At 39.4% G+C, this 18,375-nt stretch overlaps 1 protein-coding gene across 3 annotated transcripts in view; it reads left to right on the top strand.

Moving 5' to 3' along the window:
• Positions 1–16,763, top strand: part of LOC125460059 (inactive serine/threonine-protein kinase VRK3-like) — a 41,163-nt gene extending 24,400 nt beyond the window's left edge. For all 3 annotated transcript variants that reach the window (XM_048547140.2, XM_048547138.2, XM_059651645.1), the window contains exons 10-14: positions 3,914–4,046; positions 6,795–6,915; positions 8,067–8,125; positions 14,256–14,398; positions 16,326–16,763. In XM_048547140.2, coding sequence (XP_048403097.1) covers positions 3,914–4,046; positions 6,795–6,915; positions 8,067–8,125; positions 14,256–14,398; positions 16,326–16,331 — 462 coding nt within the window. In that variant the 3' untranslated portion in view covers positions 16,332–16,763. The remainder of the gene's footprint in view (positions 1–3,913; positions 4,047–6,794; positions 6,916–8,066; positions 8,126–14,255; positions 14,399–16,325) is intronic.
• The last annotated feature ends 1,612 nt before the right edge of the window (positions 16,764–18,375 follow it).

The raw sequence follows: 18,375 nt of genomic DNA, 5'->3' as shown, positions 1-18,375 counted from the left end.
GAAATGTAATTGTGCCATCAAGATGTACCACATGGTACATGCTGACCAGGTATCTTAAATTAATCTAGTCCATTTTTCAGCATTTGGACCATCTCCATCTAACCCCTTCTTATGCATGTATCCATCCAGTTGCCTTTTAAATGATGTAACTGCACCAGCCTCCACCACTTCTCTGGCAGCTCGTTGCATACACACACCACCATCCGTATGGAAAAATTTGCTGCTTGGGACCCTTTTAAATCTTGCCCCTCTCACCTTAAACTTATGTCCTTTAGTTTTGGAGACTCCTACCCTGGGGAAAAGACCTTGGTTATTCACCCTATCCATGCCCCTCATGATTTTATAAACTTACAGAAGGCCACCCTTCAGCCTGTGATGCGCCAGAGAAAAAAGCCCCAGCCTATCCAACTTCTCCCTATGGCTGAAACATTCTAACCCTGGCAACATCCTTAAATCTTTTCTGAATTCTTACAAGCAGCATCTCACATTTATCTAAATTGAACTCCATCTGCCACCTTTTTGGCCTGTCTGATCAAGCTTCTGTTGTACTCTGAAGTCACTTTCTTGGCTGTCCATTACACCACCAATTTTGGTGTCATCTGCAAATTTACTGACAATACATCTTGTATTCACATCCAAATCATTGAATATAAATGATAAAAAGCTGTGGACCCAGCACCGATCCTTGTGGCACACCACTGGTCACAAGCCTCCTATCTGAAAAGCGACGCTCCTCCACCACCCTCTATTTCCTACCTTTGAGCCAGTTATGTTTCCAAATGGATCAGTCTCCCTGTAATCCCATGTGTTGGAGACAATTCAGGTAGGGTTTACTAAATTGATGCCTAGAATGAGCAGGTTGGACTTGTTTCCAGTGTGGTTTAGAATAGTGAGAGGTGACTTGATTTGGTTTTGACAAGGGTGTGGAAAGGAGTGGTACTCCTGTGGCTGGGTCAAGAATGATGGGATGGTGGGGGTTGTGGTGGGGGCACTGCTAGGGAGCACTCTTTCAATCTAAGAGCCATTCCTTTAGGACACAGATGGGGAGAAATTTTCTTTGAAGTCTGTGACTTTTAAACACTGTCCCAAGGTAATGGAGGCAGTTTGATGCAGAATCGAGAGGAGAGAAAGCAGTTCAGACTCAGACCTTAAACTGTCAGTAAGTTAAATTGCTTTCACCCCTGCAGTTGCTCTTGGTCATGCTGCTGCTCCCACGTGCTCACTCATGCTGTCTCCACTCAAAGAATTTGAGCCAAATCTAACTGCTAGTTTATGTCAAGCACATGATTAGATTAGCTTCCGAATAGAGGCTTGCCACTGTTAACAAGATGATAACATCGCCAAAAGAGAAAAGCCACCTCACACCACATTTTCTTTTGGGTTGGACTCTCTGCAGACTTTGTTCCTTGTTGACTCTATTTCTCTCACACAATATTTCTTTTATAAAAAGGTGTGCCTCATCTGTCTTATCTGGCCTATATGTGAATGAATGTGTATGTTTTGATTTACAAGGAGTTTAAGTTTGCATATTAGCAATAAATGTTTTTGTCACATTCTACAGGATAAACTTGAAAAAGAAAACTTTTTTTTTAAATGATGAAACCCCCTGGTGTAAGTTTGTTTTCACTTCGATAGTGGTCGATCAGGCGTTGACCAGTTCACTGTCTAGGATGCTTATATTTCACACTGGTAATGATTTGTGGAATAGTGGAGATTGATTTCAGGAGACTACTCCCACCAATTCACTTAACCTGCTTTTGCCTATTTAAGAGAATGACCAGAGAAAAGGTAGGGCCAATCAAGGATTGTAAAAGGAATTTGCGCATAGAGCCTAAAGATTGAGGAGAGGTCCTTAATGAATACTTTTCTTTGGTTTTCCTCAATTGAGAGGGACCTGGTTGTAGGGGAGGACAGTGTGAAACAGGCTGGTAGGCTAGAGGAGGTCAATGTTAGTAAAGGAGATGTACGAGGAATTTTGAGGAACTTTAAGTTAGATAAGACCCCTGGACCTGATGGGATTTATCCAAGGATTCTATGGGAAGCGAGGGAAGAGATCACAGGGCTTTTGGCGATGATCTTTTCATCCTCACTGTCTGCTGGTATAATGTCAGAAGATTGGAAAGAGGCAAATGTCATTCCCTTGCTCAAAAAAGGGAATAGGGATAACCCCGGAAATTACAGGCCAGTTAGTCTTAGTTCGGTAATGGGCAAATTATTGGAAAGGGCTCAGAGGATTTATGATCACTTGGATAGGCACAGTTTGATTAGTGATAGTCAGCATGGATTTGTGAGGGGTAGATCATGCCTAACAAACCTTACTGAATTCTTTGAAGAGGTGACCAAGCACATGGATGAAGGTAGAGCAGTGGTTGTGGTATATGTGGATTTAAGTAAGATGTTTGATAAGGTTCCCTGTGGTAGGCTCATGTAGAAAGTAAGGAAGCATGGGATAGGGGGGAAATGTGGCAGATTGGATTCAGAACTGGCTGACCCTTAGAAGACAAAGGGTGGTAGTGGACGGAAATTATTCAACGTGGTGCTCAGTTACGAGTGGTGTACCGCAAGTATCTGTTCTGGGTCCTCTTCTGTTTGTGATTTTTGTATATTATATGGAGTGGAAGGGTGGATTAGTAAGTTAGCTGACAATACGAAGGTAGGTCGAGTTGTGAATAGTGCGGAGGGCTGTTCTAGGTTACAAAGGGACATTGATAGGATGCAGAGCTGGGCTGAGATGTGGCAGATGGAGCTTAACCCTGAAAAGTGTGAGGTGATTCATTTTGGAAGGACAAACTTGAAAGCAGAGTACAGGACTAATGGAAAGATTCTTGGCAGTGTGGAGGAGCAGAGGGATCTTGGGGCTCATGGCCACAGTTCCCTGAAAGCTGTCACCCTGGTGGATACAGAGTTGTTAAGAAAGTGCCTGATCATTAATAGAGAGATTGAATTCAAGAGCCGTGAAGTTATGCTGCAGCTATACAGAAGGTTGGTTCAGCCACATCTGGAGTATTGTGTCCAGTTCTGGTCGCCTCATTACAGGAAAGATGTGGAAGCATTGGAAAAGGTGCAGAGGAGATTTACCAGGATGTTGCCTGGAACAAAGGGAAGGTGTTACGAGGAAAGGTTGAGAGAGCTAGGGCTTTTCTCTTTAGAATGACAAAGAATGAGAGGTGACTTGATACAGGTGTACAGAATGATCAAAGGTATAGATAGAGTGGACAGCCAGAGACTTTTTCCTAGGGTGGAGGTAGCTATTAGGAGGGGGCATAGTTTTAAAGTGAGTGGACGTAGATATAGGGGAGACGTCAGAGGTAGGTCTTTACTCAGAGAGTGATCGGGGCATGGAATGCATTGCCGGTGAGGGTGGTGCAGTTGGCCTCATTAGGGGCATTTAAGCGGCAATGAGATAGGCAAATGGATGATGGTGCACGGTAGGGGTGGAAGTTAGATAGACCTTAAGTTAAGAGTAAAAGTTCGGCACAACATCTTGGGCCGAAGGGCCTGTACTGTTCTGTGTTCTTTCTCTTTGCAACCTCTGTTACCTTCCCATCTTGAAATAGTCACACACATAGATGGGTTATTTGGTTTCATTCTCATCAATATAGTTTGTAAATTGTTGAGGCCCAATCGGTAACCCCTGCAACTTTCCACTAGTCATAGCTTTCCAGCTTAAAAATGTCCCACACGTTCTTCTGGTTTGCCTTTTAATCAATCCTCTAACAATGCTAGTATCCCCAACTCCATGAGCCCTAGACTTGTGACATTGAGATGTGGAAAACATCTCTTGGCTTCCAGCAGTGTATCTGCTCAGGAACAATGTTTAAATCTGCCATAATATTTTGCCTGATGAGTTTCAAAAAAAAAGCATAACTCCTAGATCTACTAAAGCAAAATCGCCCTGAATTTTCTTTTTCAGGTATACTTGGTCGGGTACTACTTTGCATTCAGGTATTGTCCTGATGGTAAACACGTTGAATACAGAGAAGGAAGCAGAACCCCACATGAGGGCACTGTTGAATTGATCAGTGTAGATATACACAAAGGAGCTGGTAAGACCTCGCATGTAGTGATCCAACTTTGTTGTATTAATTTCTATATTGTCAGTTGTTCAAACAGCCCTTCAACTTTTCCTGCTATTCTACTTTTTCTAGTTGATCTTGAAGATCGCACGAACTGCAGAACAAATAACAGGCTTGCGGGTTGTGCCCAATTATTTCTGTAAAGGGTTCCTAAATCTAGATTCCTAAATGTCGATGCAAGACAAACATATTCAATTTTATTAGTTAGATATAAAATAGTAATAATGCCTTGCTGATTAGTTTACCTGCTGCTTTTTCTTTAGTGATATGTATTATATATGTTTGCTATTACCTTTGTGCCCCTTGATTTATTACTTATGGATTGCTTCCAGTGTCCTCTACCATGAAAACTGATAAAAAGCATTTATTCAACTTCCATCTGTTATTTCCAGGTTTCCCCATTATTTCCCCAACTTCATTCTTTAAGGAGTCTGTTAACTTTAGCCTCTCCCTTCCTTTCTTTATATGAAAATAACTCTTGCTGTTCATCTTAATATTTCTATTGCAAGTTTACCCTCAAAGTTTATTTTCTTATCTTGGTTGATTTTTAAAACTTTCCCATCTCCGGCTTATTTGTAATCTTCACTACGTTGTTTTTGTTTTTGTCTTTAAGTTTGATGGTATCCTTTACTTCCCTACTAAACTATGGTTGACTTATCCCCTTCCTAAGAACCTTCTTTCTCCTTGGATATATATTTGTAATGAGCCATGAACTATTTTCTTAAACATCTGCCATTGTTCTGAACCATCTTTTCTAAATTCCTTTCTCAGCCCACTTTAGCCAGCACTGCCCAGTTTCTTGTTTAAGTTTAACACAGTTGTTTCCAACCCAAGTCTCTCCCCCCTCAAACTGAATACTGTGTTTTACTATATTACAGTCACTGTTTTCTAAGGGATCTTTTACTTTGAGATTGTATATTAAATCTGTCATATTACACATCACCAGTTCCAAAATAGCCTGATCCCCCAGTTGGATTTTACAACAGGGTAAGAAATTCCCAAATGCAACCTGAATTCTTCCTTGTGGCTACTTCTACCAATTTGATTATCCCAGTCTACATGAAGGCTAACGTCACCAATGAAAAAAAACACTGCCTTTTTTACCTGCTGTCTTTATCACCTGATTTATTCAAAAACAGACAAATTCTGGTAACAGAAAAGTGGTGGAAGGGAATTGTAAAAGGAATGTGATGTCAAATTAAAATTACAATCCAATATGCCATTCCTATGTTAAGGTGACTAGTGAAGCAAAGCATCACAGCAGTTTCTAGGGGTTAAAATGTTTCTCAATTATCTTGTCACTAGCCTATCACTACTGGCTGAGCCGGAGACTTCCAAGACTTTAGCTTCAGTCCCTGCTTAACCTTGCATCTCTCTCCTGGATAACTCTAAGATTGAATCAGGCAGTTTATAATTTTAATTTGGGTGTCACATGTGATCCTAAGATGGACTGCCCAATCACCTAACGTTTCCATCCCTATAACCATCTGATTTCTCCCTTCCCTGAGTTTCTCTGTTGTTGAAGGCTGAACTGTACCTTTGACTCTAGGCTCAACAATTTCTGTGCATGTTTGGCTTTTTTTTAAATCCTGAAGTAATCAAAAGCCTAACTGCCCATGTTCAACTCAAACCAAGTCCTATTTATCTATTATCCATGTGCTTGTTGAGCTATATCAAGTTCTGATTTAAACAAAAGATTGATTTTGAAAATCAGTCATCTTTGTTTTTGAATCTTTTCATGGCCATGTCCCTTCCATCTCTAATTTCCTCCATCCCTGCACTACCTCCAATCCTTGTCCCTTGAACATTTGGGATTACTTAATTTACCTTTGGAGGTCAAAGTCCTGTGTTCTGAAATTCTATCTGACCTCTCCATCTCTCTACTGCTCTAACTTTCATACAAGAAGTTCCTTAAATCGTACCTCTTTGACCAACTTTTTAATTTTATATCCTAATAACATCATACGTGACTGGGTACCAGATTATTTTCCTGTAATGTGTCTTGAAATTGTTTTTATTACGTTAAGGTTCAATATTAAAATGAATAACTGATTGTACTTAATCACTGTGTCAGGTACACTTGTGGGAAAATGAGTGTGTGGGTTTTCAGGTAATGTTGCCTAGTCTGTGATTCTGCACTACAGTCAATTGAACAAGTTGCCATAGTTATGTGGCACATGAAATTATTCAATAGCCTGGGCTGTCCTTATAAGGAGTATAAAGATGTACCAACGGCTGTACTGGCATGAGAAAACTCTGAAAGCAAAAGTCAGTATTTAAGCATTCTTTTGCTTAATTTTAGATTTCTACCTTTGAAAGCTAAATCTTAGTTTTTGTTTCAGTAATTTGTTGTATAACTTTTCATAACAGAAGAAAAAATCTAAGCAGTGAGACTGTGGCAGTGCAAAATAGTTCGAGGGAAGGTATTCCTGCATAATGCACTTGGCTTATGTATTTAACTGATTATTTCTGAATCTCTGTTTGGCAGCGTTAATTCCTCTAAAGGAATATTTATAGAATCCATGCAGTGAAATTTAGTTTGCTGCAGTTTGTAGGCTGAACACATGATGTGCCTTACATCTTTGGAGGTTATTACTTAGTTGAAGTTTTCCTTGTTAACTTCCTAAAATAGTACAAGTTCTGTTATCCTATGTATTTTCTTTAATCATAGTTTGTGGAGTAGCAAACAAAGCAAACAAATTCATGTATATATTATAGGACCTTCCAGGCGTAGTGATCTTGAAATACTGGGCTACTGTATGTTGAAGGCATTGTGTGGTTCGCTGCCATGGTCTGGTAATGTTGATTACCCCAATTCTGTCATGGAAGCAAAACAGAAGTAAGTGAGTATATTTCTGTACGTAATATTGCACACAATCTAAATGTTGCACATACGCAATTTGAAGTTGACTTCAGTTGTACTTGAGTGTGGAAAATAACAGATAAATTTAAGATAGCAGTATTTGAGGAAGAAACCACAGTGGCTTACAAATTAGCATGGCATGGTGAAATACCAAAGTGGTTAGATAAAGGTTTCAAAAGCCAGTATATTCAGGAACCTGAAACATTTTAAAGCAATGTTGTCACCCTAAGTGATAGTGTAGTGAGTCTTTGCAGGAGGAAAATTCAAATTTTTAATTAATAAAGTTAACGTCTTTAAGTTGTTTCTAAAAAGGACCCTGGGAAATCAAACCTTTCTTAGAATGTGAGACTTGATGCAAAATTAGGATTTGACAGGTAACATCGAAAACATTTAAGTTTAAGGGATTGAACTAGTTACTTTAACTAATATCAGTGCATTGTGCTCTTACCCCTATCCACCCATCCCATTCTTCCTCCTATTCTCAGCATTTTGTTCAGAGGCTTTGAAAGTTGCAATGGAACAAATATAAATGTTTAATGTGTTCACCTGAAATACTTATGCTATTTTAGGAGGAGTGTGAATTGATTTCTTTGACAAAATGGTTGATTCGTCTACTCAAATAGCAAAGGAGGAATTTCAGATGAATGCAAGAAATGTTTCTGCTTGTTATTCTGCAATTTAGTTTCATGGGTCAAGTATTGCTCAGGCTAAAGTAGGAAATCGTCTGACTTGGAGTGTGTGCGGAACTGAAAAGCAGGAATAAAATAATTTTAAACTGAAATAAAAATATACTGTTGTTTCTTCTAGTGCTTGAAAAATATGCGGTTGCAGAAGGTGACAAGTATTTCAATATGGTGTTATAGGCTTTGGTTCTGATGAAGTTCATGTTTAAAATGCTCTCTCCAATATTGTTCTACTAATTAGGGAGGAGGATGGTGGCCAGAATAACCAAGTCAGGGCCAGGAGAGTGCCACATATAGACAAGTGTGACAGTTTTGATTTCTCCATGGAGAGCTGGCACAGATTTGATGGGCCAAATGGTTGTCTTTTGTCTTGTCGACATTAATATTTATAATATGGACAGAATTTTAAAACTGATTTACTAGTTTTTAGGGTTTCTTTATTAGGTACAAAGATGACCTGCCAAGTCTTTTCAAGTACTGTTTTGGTAAAAGAAAGTTTCCAGGTAAGATCAATTTAAAGTTAAAGGCCCATATGTTGCTTAATGTATTTTATCCAACCCAAGCAAATTAAATCCTCATGAATTCTTGCCTTTGCTTTCACATAATGGGAATGTTTTAACATAAAAGCAGATTTCCACATTAAGTTTTTGGCTTGCATGATTGACTTTTGGCTAACTGGATCCCTTTCTTCCAATTAGTAATGTTTTTGGGGGAGGACGGTGGAGGAGTGGAGGAAAGAATATTGTAGCTAAACCAGATTTTTAATTCTAGTACCATTCTGAGGAAGGGTCACCGGACCTGAAACATTAACTCTGATCTCTCTTCATAGATGCTGCCAGACCTGCTGAGCTTTTCCAGCAACTTCTGTTTTAGTTTCTGATTTACAGCATCTGCAGTTCTTTCAGTTTTTACAAAGTTCTAATTATGATTATTAAAACATTAAATAAAAATGGAAATATGTAATCTAATGTTTTGTTATTCAGTAATGTTCAAGTAAAATGCTGCAAAGCCTGTCAAATTTTGAACCTAGATTTTGTGTCTAATTTTCAGTTATTGGGACAGTTTGCATATTTCATATTTGTTGTCAGAATCCTTTGCAGACCAAGGAACTAATAATGCATGCTTTCAAGTGTCTCAGTGTACATTTCCAGATATTTGGTTACAGTTTTTTAAAAAATATATCTTGGTAAATGTGACTTACCAACAGTGACTGTTTGTATCCACAAGCTTGCAGATGGAATTCTCCCGTCTTTACCATATTGCTGAGGAATTTGCAATGAATATTTTAATTAAGAAGCAGATGGAGACCAAATCTTTGTGCACTACTCGTTTTTTTCCATCTTGTGATTGAATCAATTTCAACAGGGTAGAAGTCTCTAAAAGGTCTTCTGTCATTCTTTGATCTTCTGTTGCACTTTGCATAGTACCCTACCCTTGGATCTACTTGCCTGGTTCAAGACTTGATATTTGTAGAATCTCACTTAAATTAAAACCTTCCATCCGCCCATTTAAAATTTCCATTTTCTTTAGCATTTATGTTAATGTTGTTGTACAGTCTGAATTTAAACTGTGTACTTAGGTTGGGTTTTGTCCCAACTTTCTTGAAGTTGTTTACCCTTTCAGGGGTTATAATCTGACAGCCCATGGCTAAGCGTTTATGTTCTGTTTGCACCTTACTGACTTCTGACAGATAAAAGCTAGATTGGCTTCTAATCACTTTGGCCATGCAGGTACTACAAGTAATACCAAGGTTAATTAAATTGTCCCGCTAAATGCTAACTCAGCACAAGCTAAGCCTTTTATCCATTTGGTTCGATCACACTTCACACAACCGAAACTCTAATATTTCTTTCTGTAATGACTTAAAACTGAATGTACTTTTCTTCATGGTATAAAGAATGCCTGTTTTTATATAGTGCCTGGTTACCATAAGCAAAAGATCCCAAATTATTTCACGAGTTTTATAGTACAATATTTGCAGTAACAACACCAACCTAAACTCTATCATAAAGAAATTATTAGGGTTCATTGTTAGAAGTGTACTTTGCCTGATCATAATTGATTTTCTGAGTCAACATGGCCTGATAAAAGGAAAACATGTTATGGCTCTGACTCTAATTAGGGCTCCTTGAGGGAGCAACACAAAGCGGATAAAGGGGATCCTGGCGAAGTGGGGTACTTGTATTTCTTAAAGAAATTTAATAAATTGCTGCATTAAAGATTACTACACCACAGCACATGGTTTGGGGATTATGTATTAGCGTAAAGGGTCGGTCCACTAACTGAAACCAGAGAGTAGAGATAAATGGGTCTTGTGGTTGGTAAACTAGAACTAAAGGAGCATGTTGGGGATCAGAGCTGGAACCTTGCCTACTTGAGAGCTTTATCAAAGGCTAGGATGAATGGACCTAACGTATGGATGTTGAATTTGATGACACCAAGAAAAGTAGGAAATTAAGCTGTGGAGGACAACCGGCAAATTTGCCAAATTTAGTTTAGTCAAGGAAAGGGGTGAAAGTTTGGCTGATGTAGTGAAAAAATGTGAACTTGTCCACTTTGGCAGACATCACAGAAAATAAGTTTACTCTTTAAATGAAGAGATTACAGAGCTCTGTGGTACCCTGGATCTGGGTATCCCGATACAGAAATCGCAAAATATTAATATATGGATACAAACGATTCAGAAAGCAAATGGAATATGTGCCTCTTATAGTAAGGGGAATGGAATATAAAAATAGGCAGGTTTTTTTGACAACTGTAATGGGTAGGATCACATCTAGCGTATGGTGTACACTTTTGGTTTCCTTGTTTGAAAAAAAAGTGCATTGGAAGCAGTTCAGAGAATGTTCACTGAATTCATTGCCGGATTGGGGGATTTACCTCTTGAATAAAGGATGAAGAGATACGGCCTGTATTCATCAGAGTTAAGAAGAATTAAGAGGTGACCGTTATTGCTGGGGCTTCAAAGGGTGGATGCCTGAAAATGCTCCCTCTTGTGGGGGAGACGAGCTAGGGGCCACAAATAAAGTATGAGAGATCTGACTTCTAAGATTGATCTGAAAATGTTTTAATTTCCCTGAGGCTTGTTCGTAAGCAGATGCACTTCCCCAGAATGCACTGGGGTTGAAACTGAATTTATTGAAGACTGAGTTACATTGGCTGTTTGGCTGTCAAAATTCAAGGTGAATGGAAGCATACAGGAAAATGGAGTTGAGAGCACAACCAGATCCGACATGAATGACCAAGCAAGTTTAAAGAACTGAATGGCCTATTCCTGCTATATTCCTATCTTATAATTTGGTGTAGGTTGGATTAAAAGTTGACCTTACTAATAGCCATTCCTTGAATTTATTGGTACTCAAATGAAATTTCATTAGAAGTGGAAAGTGTCTTTATTGTGAATACTTGAGCGCTTTATCTCCAGTGTGCTATTAATTTACACAGATTTATCTAACTTTGGCAAAGCACTATGTTCGTGACTCTTGGTTGCTTTGTTAACCCCACCCCCTGCAGCATAACTGCAATCTGTATTGCAAAAAACTTGAAAAGCCAAATCTATATGCCCCCTTGGTATTTTATTCTCTATTTCAAGGGAAACAAGCTTGAATTCTGAGTGTCGGAAGAATTGTTCCATTTCTTTTTCTTTTAAGCTACCAAATATACCCCTAGTCAGTGCTACTTTACACTAGAATAGTTCTTAAATTGACTATTAACTACTAATCCTTTGTGTGGATTGCATCTCACTCCATTTTTAAACCAATTTGGGCACTGGTTGTACAGATGCTGCAACGTTACCTTTCCATTTAGAATAGTGATGGCAGGACTGTAGAACTCTGCCATGTTGCTGTATCCAGTCACAAATGGTGGTAGACAGTTAAACTACTAACAGGGGTAGGAGGAAGCACAACTGTCCCCATCTTCAACAATGGGAGAGCCTCGCACTTAAGTGTGAAACATGAGGCTGAATTAGTCACATCCGTTTTCAGGTGGAATGTTGAGTTGATGGTTCATCTTGCTTTTTGCTGAGGGTCCCTCGCATCATAGATGTCTGTACACAATTTGACTTACACTACTTGATATCAAGAAACACATAAAGGCATTGGATACTGCAAAAACTTTAAATCCTGACAACATTCCAGCAATAGTACTGAAGGCTAGTGCTCAAGACCTAGCCATGCCCCTTGACAAGGTGTTTCCAGAGCAACTACAACACTGATCTTGCTGGCAAAGTGGAAAATTGCCTTGGTGTATCCAGTCCACAAAAATAGGACAAGTCCCAGCTAGCCAATTACTACCCAGTCAGTCTCCTCTTGTCAAGAAAGTGATGTAACAGTCATTGTCCATACTACCAAGAGGCATGGTAATAACCTGCTTACTGACACTTGGTTTGGTTTCTGCCAGAGTCACTCAGCACCTGACCTCTTTACAGTCTTTGTCGAATCATGGACAAAAGAGCTGCAGCCCAAGAGTGAGGTGAAAAGAATTGCTCTTGACGAACTCTAGGAACACTGGAATCAGTGGGAACTTGGGAAATATCTGCACTGGTTGGAGTCATGCCCAGTGCAAAGTAAGACAATACTGCCTTCAGCTGCTTCAAAAGTATCTTCCATCCGTAAGGTCAGAGTGGGGATGTTGGACTGTACAGTGTTTAGCCCCATTTTCAACTTGGATGTTGAAGCAGCCTGTATCCATATGTATCAGCTCCTGGATACTGTCCAGGTGTGGGCTAATAAGTCACACCACGAGAGGGCCAGACAATGACCACCTCCCATGTACAGAATCTAACCATCTCCCTGTGATGTTAACTGGCATATTACCATTGCTGAATCTTCCACACTCATCACCTTGGATTTGCCATTGACCTCAAACTGAATCAGGATAGCAAATTAAATGCTGTGGCTACAGCAGCAGGTCAGAGGCTATGAATTCTTTGGCAAGTAACTCCCCTCTTGGCTCTCTAATACTTGACTACCACCTACAAGACACCAAGTCTGTTGTGTCATAGAATACTCTCCAATTGCTTTAATAAATGCAGTTTCAACAAAAACAATCTGCTTCGATGGCACCCCATCCATTACTTTCCAGATTCAGTCTCTTCACCTTCATCTTCACATTGGCTGCAGCCAGTGCGCCAGGTACAAGGTGTGCTGCAGCAATTCATCATAGCTCCTTATATAGCACCTTCCAAACACTCAACCTCTACCACCGAGGGCGGCAGATGCATGGAAGAATCACATCGGCACATTCCCTTTCAAGCCGCAAACCATCCTGACTTGGACATATATCATGTTTCCTTCTCTGTTATGGAAGCCTCTTCCTACCAGCAACTGTTGCAGTTCAAAAAGGTAGAGGGCAATTAGGGATGGGCGGTAACTGTTGGCTTTGCCAGTGAAACTCTCAACCCATGCACTTTATTTAAATGCAGATTTAAGGTCATATCAAAAGTACCTCCAATACTTCCTGACATCTCAAAACAATTGTAGATTCAAAGAGCAAGCACAATTTGAGTAATTGTCCATTAACTGTCCTGCCTACCTCATGGAGTCCTCATGTCTTCAAATGTTACTCTCGGGTCATGGTGAAAAGAATTGGATTCTGTTTCCAAAGTATGGTCTGATTCGATCTAGATGCAGTATGTTTAATGTTTCTTGCCCCTCGATCTACTGGTTTGTTTGTGAAGTTCACCATTGTATTAGCTTTATCAGTTACTGTTCAGTGTTGGTTTGAATGTTGAGCATTAAACCTACAGAGACACTTGGATCTCCTTTCAACTTCTTCAATTTAAAAACATTTATGGTGTAACTGTTTAGTTTTCCTTCAATGTGCAGTCATTCACCTACTTTCTTTAATTGTAGGTTTTATCTCTCTCAAAGCGAGAATTCATCCATTTGTTAATCATTGATTAAGTTTCTTCAATTCATCGGAGCTCTTCCGTTTGTGTTTTGTTTATAGTTTTGCTGTGATTTTGCCTTTAATCAATTTCTTTGTATTATTATGATTAAGTCTGTACTTTGATTCCTCCATACGTTGTCCTCCCCAAAATTGCACCTTTTGTTCAAAATGTATTTTTGCATTTAATAATATTTGAGTACTTTGCATCAATTAAAACTTAAGTACCAAGCTTTCCTCTTAAAACAATATCCACTCGTCGATGTGAAGTCATGTCAAACCTAGTTCAATGTAGATTGGCACATAAATGTTTCAGCTTTTCTGACATTGTGTGGAATACCTGTGAGCTGCTTTTGCCCTGTTCCTCAGTCCCAAACCACCACTAGGGTTATCCCCAGCCTTAGACTTAGTCTGAATTCTCATTTTTTTGTTTCCCCTCATGCCATCTCCTTACTCGTCTTATTCATAAAACCTACCTGCAGCTCCCACTAAATTCCCACAAAACTACGTCTCTGCTTCACTTGGTGCTTTAAGCTTTTGGTATTCTGATCCCAATTTATTTTCTACCTTGATGTTTTATTATGTTAACTGTGCTATTTAAGTTGAATAAGCTTTTTTTTCCAAGCTTGAAAGACATTTATTTAAACATAAAAGTTGTGTTTCTGAAATAATTAGTTATTTGTGTGTAATGTAATGTTATGTTCCCTTATCCTCATTTTTAAGTCAATTTGTATTAATTTACAGAAGAACTGAAGAAATATTTTGAACATGTCGTGTCCCTACAATATGATGAGGAGCCTAATTATGAAGAACTCAGAAATCATCTAAAAGATGGTCTTGAAAGGCTAGCCTCATCCCCTTATGACCCACTGGATCTTATCACTACTGTAAGTAAATTTTTATGTGCAGATGACTGCGTAATGTCAGTTTCCAGTTGAACCAGGACTACTCAGAGTTGAAGATAATAAAATGTGAGGCTGGATGAACACAGCAGGCCAAGCAGCATCTCAGGAGCACAAAAGCTGACGTTTCGGGCCTAGACCCTTCATCAGAGCTCATACCTCTGATGAAGGGTCTAGGCCCGAAACGTCAGCTTTTGTGCTCCTGAGATGCTGCTTGGCCTGCTGTGTTCATCCAGCCTCACATTTTATTATCTTGGAATTTCCAGCATCTGCAGTTCCCATTATCTCTGATACTACTCAGAGTTGATTCTAGATATCTAGAGTTGCTAACACTTCTAGCACAGTACTACTGTTTAAATCTCTGCTCAAACTAACAGCAGTTTATTTTGTCTTTCCCTGTTTTATTAAAGGTGTTCCTCATCCTCCTCCTCCTTCTGAGCTGTAGGGGCAGTAACAGCTGTACCTGCGGTTTCAGTGCTGCTTGAGGGCTAGGAAAAGACGAGGAAGGGCTGCGCTGTTGGATGTCCCACTGATAGTTCTCAGTCCTTGACCTAACCTTTGCAGAGTGTTTGTACCAAGTCAGTACTTGCAAGGGTCTGATTAGCAAGATCTAAGCCTCCCCTCCTAAAGCAGGCTGAGGGTGATGCTTCAGGATGGAACACCCTAGCTTACGTCTATTTTAATGTTTGTTCTGGAAGTTGGTCCTTGTATCCCATTTTTTTCCACTGTATCAATTTCTTGCCCCCAAAATTCAAAGCTAATAGTCATATGTTAACTGACAAATAGGTATAGCAGGTTGTATGGTAAGTGATACTTGTCGAATTAAACATTAACTGAGGTTTTTGGTGCAGTTATAGCGATTATATTTTGTTCTGAAATTTTTGGCTTCCGTCTCTGAAAACGTAGTCAATTTTACTTGCAAATTCGTACAAAAGCAAAAGATTTTTTTAGGCCAGAAATCTGAGGGTGGATTTTTAAATGATATCAGCTTTCACATGGACTTGCCAAGGTTTTGCATATAATGCTTGGAACTTTGTGTACAGATTGAGTTCCAAGCTATTGTCAGAATATTACGGCAATTGTTCAGTTTAATGCTTACTATGAAGAAATATGGATTTTAAAGCACTGGGGGAAAATTGGTTGTGTTTTTGTTAGAACTGTGGAGATTGACAGATGATTAGAGGTATTAAAATATGAAAGAGTGATCATGAATTGGTAGAATTAAAGCATTCCCAGTGATTTGAGAGGTCCAGAGCTTGATACGAGATTAAATACAGCAGATTAAGATATCGTGTTGGGAAAGCCTTTTTATAAAAGTTGGGAAAAATACTAACAGAACTGGTGATTAAATAGAGACTATGTCAACATTTAGGAATAGGTTTAGTAAGTGTTTGAAAGCAGTGGAAAACCTGTTAACAGAACAAAAGAACAGAGTAGGACCACAGTTGATGTCAAATCTAAATGATCTGTTTCTATTCTACAATTTATTTCTGTCAATGGCTTTGAATGCTGCACTGCGGGGTAGCTCTGTGCCTACACTGGTAACTGCTAGAAGCAGGCAGAAAATCCAAATGTAAGTAATTTGACTGTTCAATCTATTTGACCTTGGCTGAGCTATTAGCAGAAAGAGTCTGTTGTTTGGTAATTTAAAAATATATATTTTGATGTTACAAATATGCCGGTAACTGATCAATATGTTTCAGTTATCAGTGAATCTAGCTTCTTTACAGAAAACTAGCCCTGTCCTAAATAAATAACTGAAGTGGGAATACAGGCTTACTTTCTCCCGTGTCGCAATAAAACCATTGACTCTGCCATGTGCAAAGCTTTAATGACATTAATGGTGTTCTTCGAGTGGCAGTCTATTGTGTTTTGCACTCAAGCTAATATTTTGAATTTTTTTTCTCCACAGATCTGAACTATTGGTAACCAACTGTGAGATCAGCATTAACATATTGAGTCAATTTGAAAATCTATGCCTTTAGAGATGCACTTTTTTACAATCATGTTTTTAACGCTCTTTAGCTATAGTTCTACAGTTACACGTTGTTTTGAAGAAAATTGTGTGCTTGTGTGTATTTCATATTTCCAGGTTTATATTTGGTGTTTTAAATAAAATTGAATGATAATTTAGAGGTGATCTTAAACTGGAATTTTTATGCTGTTTCTTACCCATGGTACTTTACTTTATTTTGACCGTTGTTCTAATTGTGTGACCCCATTGGGGTGACTGATCATCTCTATTTTTCCCACTCTCCCCAATAAACTTGTAACACATTTATCGAAAGGTAAACTATTTAAATTGTCAGTGATAATGGGAACTGCAGATGTGGAGAATCCAAGATAACAAAGTGTGAAGCTGGATGAACACAGCAGGCCAAGCAGCATCTCAGGAGCACAAAAGCTGATGTTTCGGGCCTAGACCCTTCGAAGGGTCTAGGCCCGAAATGTCAGCTTTTGTGCCCCTGAGATGCTGCTTGGCCTGCTGTGTTCATCCAGCTCCACACTTTGTTATTTAAATTGTCAGCAAGCTCTTACATGAGCTAAATTGTTTTCTGCAAACAGAAAACTGTTGTGTTAGGTTTGTTTTCGGAGACCCTCACGGACTTGATGTAATAGCACGACACTGACCTGCTACAAAAACACAAGCCTTTATTATTTAGCAAGTACAAGCTGTGGAGGATCGCTGTACTCAACCCGGCACAGAGCGCTGAGTTTCATCAGCGATTCTCCCCAAACAGACAGTCCCTGCTTTTTATACCCTATGAATTGGCTGATCGATAAAACAATTAATTGGAACATTAAGACAACAGCATTGATCGTTCGTGAAGTGACTGATAAGGACAGGATGCAATTTAAAGTCGCCAAAGTGTTTGGCTTGAACAAAGGTCACTGACCTGGCTACTTCAGTAGAAACAGAAATTTCATACCTTTACAAAAATTTTACCCCTTTACAGAATTCTCACACCTTTACAAACGTTTCCCATCCAATCCTATTCAGGCAGGAAGTTTAAACAGTTTCCACATACCCCTGTTTAGGAAGATAAGGAGCATAAAAATTAATGGGATGTTATTCCCATTAACATCTCAGTTGCAGTAATGGAAGAATTTTGACAGTTTACGGCTTCATTGAAATTGGCTGTGATAACTCTTTGGCGGTTAGCTAACAACACGAGATCAAAATGTCTCATTGAATATAATCTATTTAAGTTGAATCGAGTCTATCTGAATGTACTTGATGGAAAAACACATGTCTAGCAGCATCTGTGGAGAGAAAATAGAGTTAACATTTCAGGTTCAGTGACCTTTCTTCAGAAATCCAATTCTGAAGAATGGCCTTGTTAACTCTGCTAGACCTGCTGTGTTTTTCCTGTAATTTCTCTTGAGTTTTTTTATACTTTGTGAAGACTGTTTTAATGTGGCAAATTGCTTGTGCTGTGAAGTTTGTCTAATTGCTGGCTTCCAAACAGTTTCAAATTTTACCGCACCACCCCCGGCGCTTTTCCCTGCAACCGAAGCAAGTGCTATACCTTCCCCCTCACCCCGATCCTAGGCCCTAGGAAGACTCTTCACATCAAACAGATGTTCATCTGCACATCTGTCAGTGTGATATACTAAATCCGCTGTTCGCATTGTGGCCTCCTCTACAACGCGAAGGCTTTGGGATCACTTTGCAGAACACCTACACTCTGATCGCAACAAGCAACTCCACCTCCCAGTCACGAACCATTTCAGTTCCTCCCCTACTCCTCAGACGACATGTCCATCCTAGGCCTCCTGCATTGCCACCATGACGCCACCCGAAAGAGGCAGGAACAGCATCTCATATTTCGCTTGGGAACCCTGCAGCCCACGGGTATCAAGGTGGACTTCACAAGCTTCAAAATCTCCCCTCCCCCAACCACATGCCAAAACCAGCCCAGCGTTCCCTAACCATTCCTCCCAGCTCAAGCCCCGTCCCC

The sequence above is a fragment of the Stegostoma tigrinum genome, chromosome 16 (genome assembly GCF_030684315.1).
Source record: "Stegostoma tigrinum isolate sSteTig4 chromosome 16, sSteTig4.hap1, whole genome shotgun sequence".
Taxonomy (NCBI): Eukaryota; Metazoa; Chordata; class Chondrichthyes; order Orectolobiformes; family Stegostomatidae; genus Stegostoma; species Stegostoma tigrinum.
This window is presented reverse-complemented; position numbering and strand designations above follow the sequence as displayed.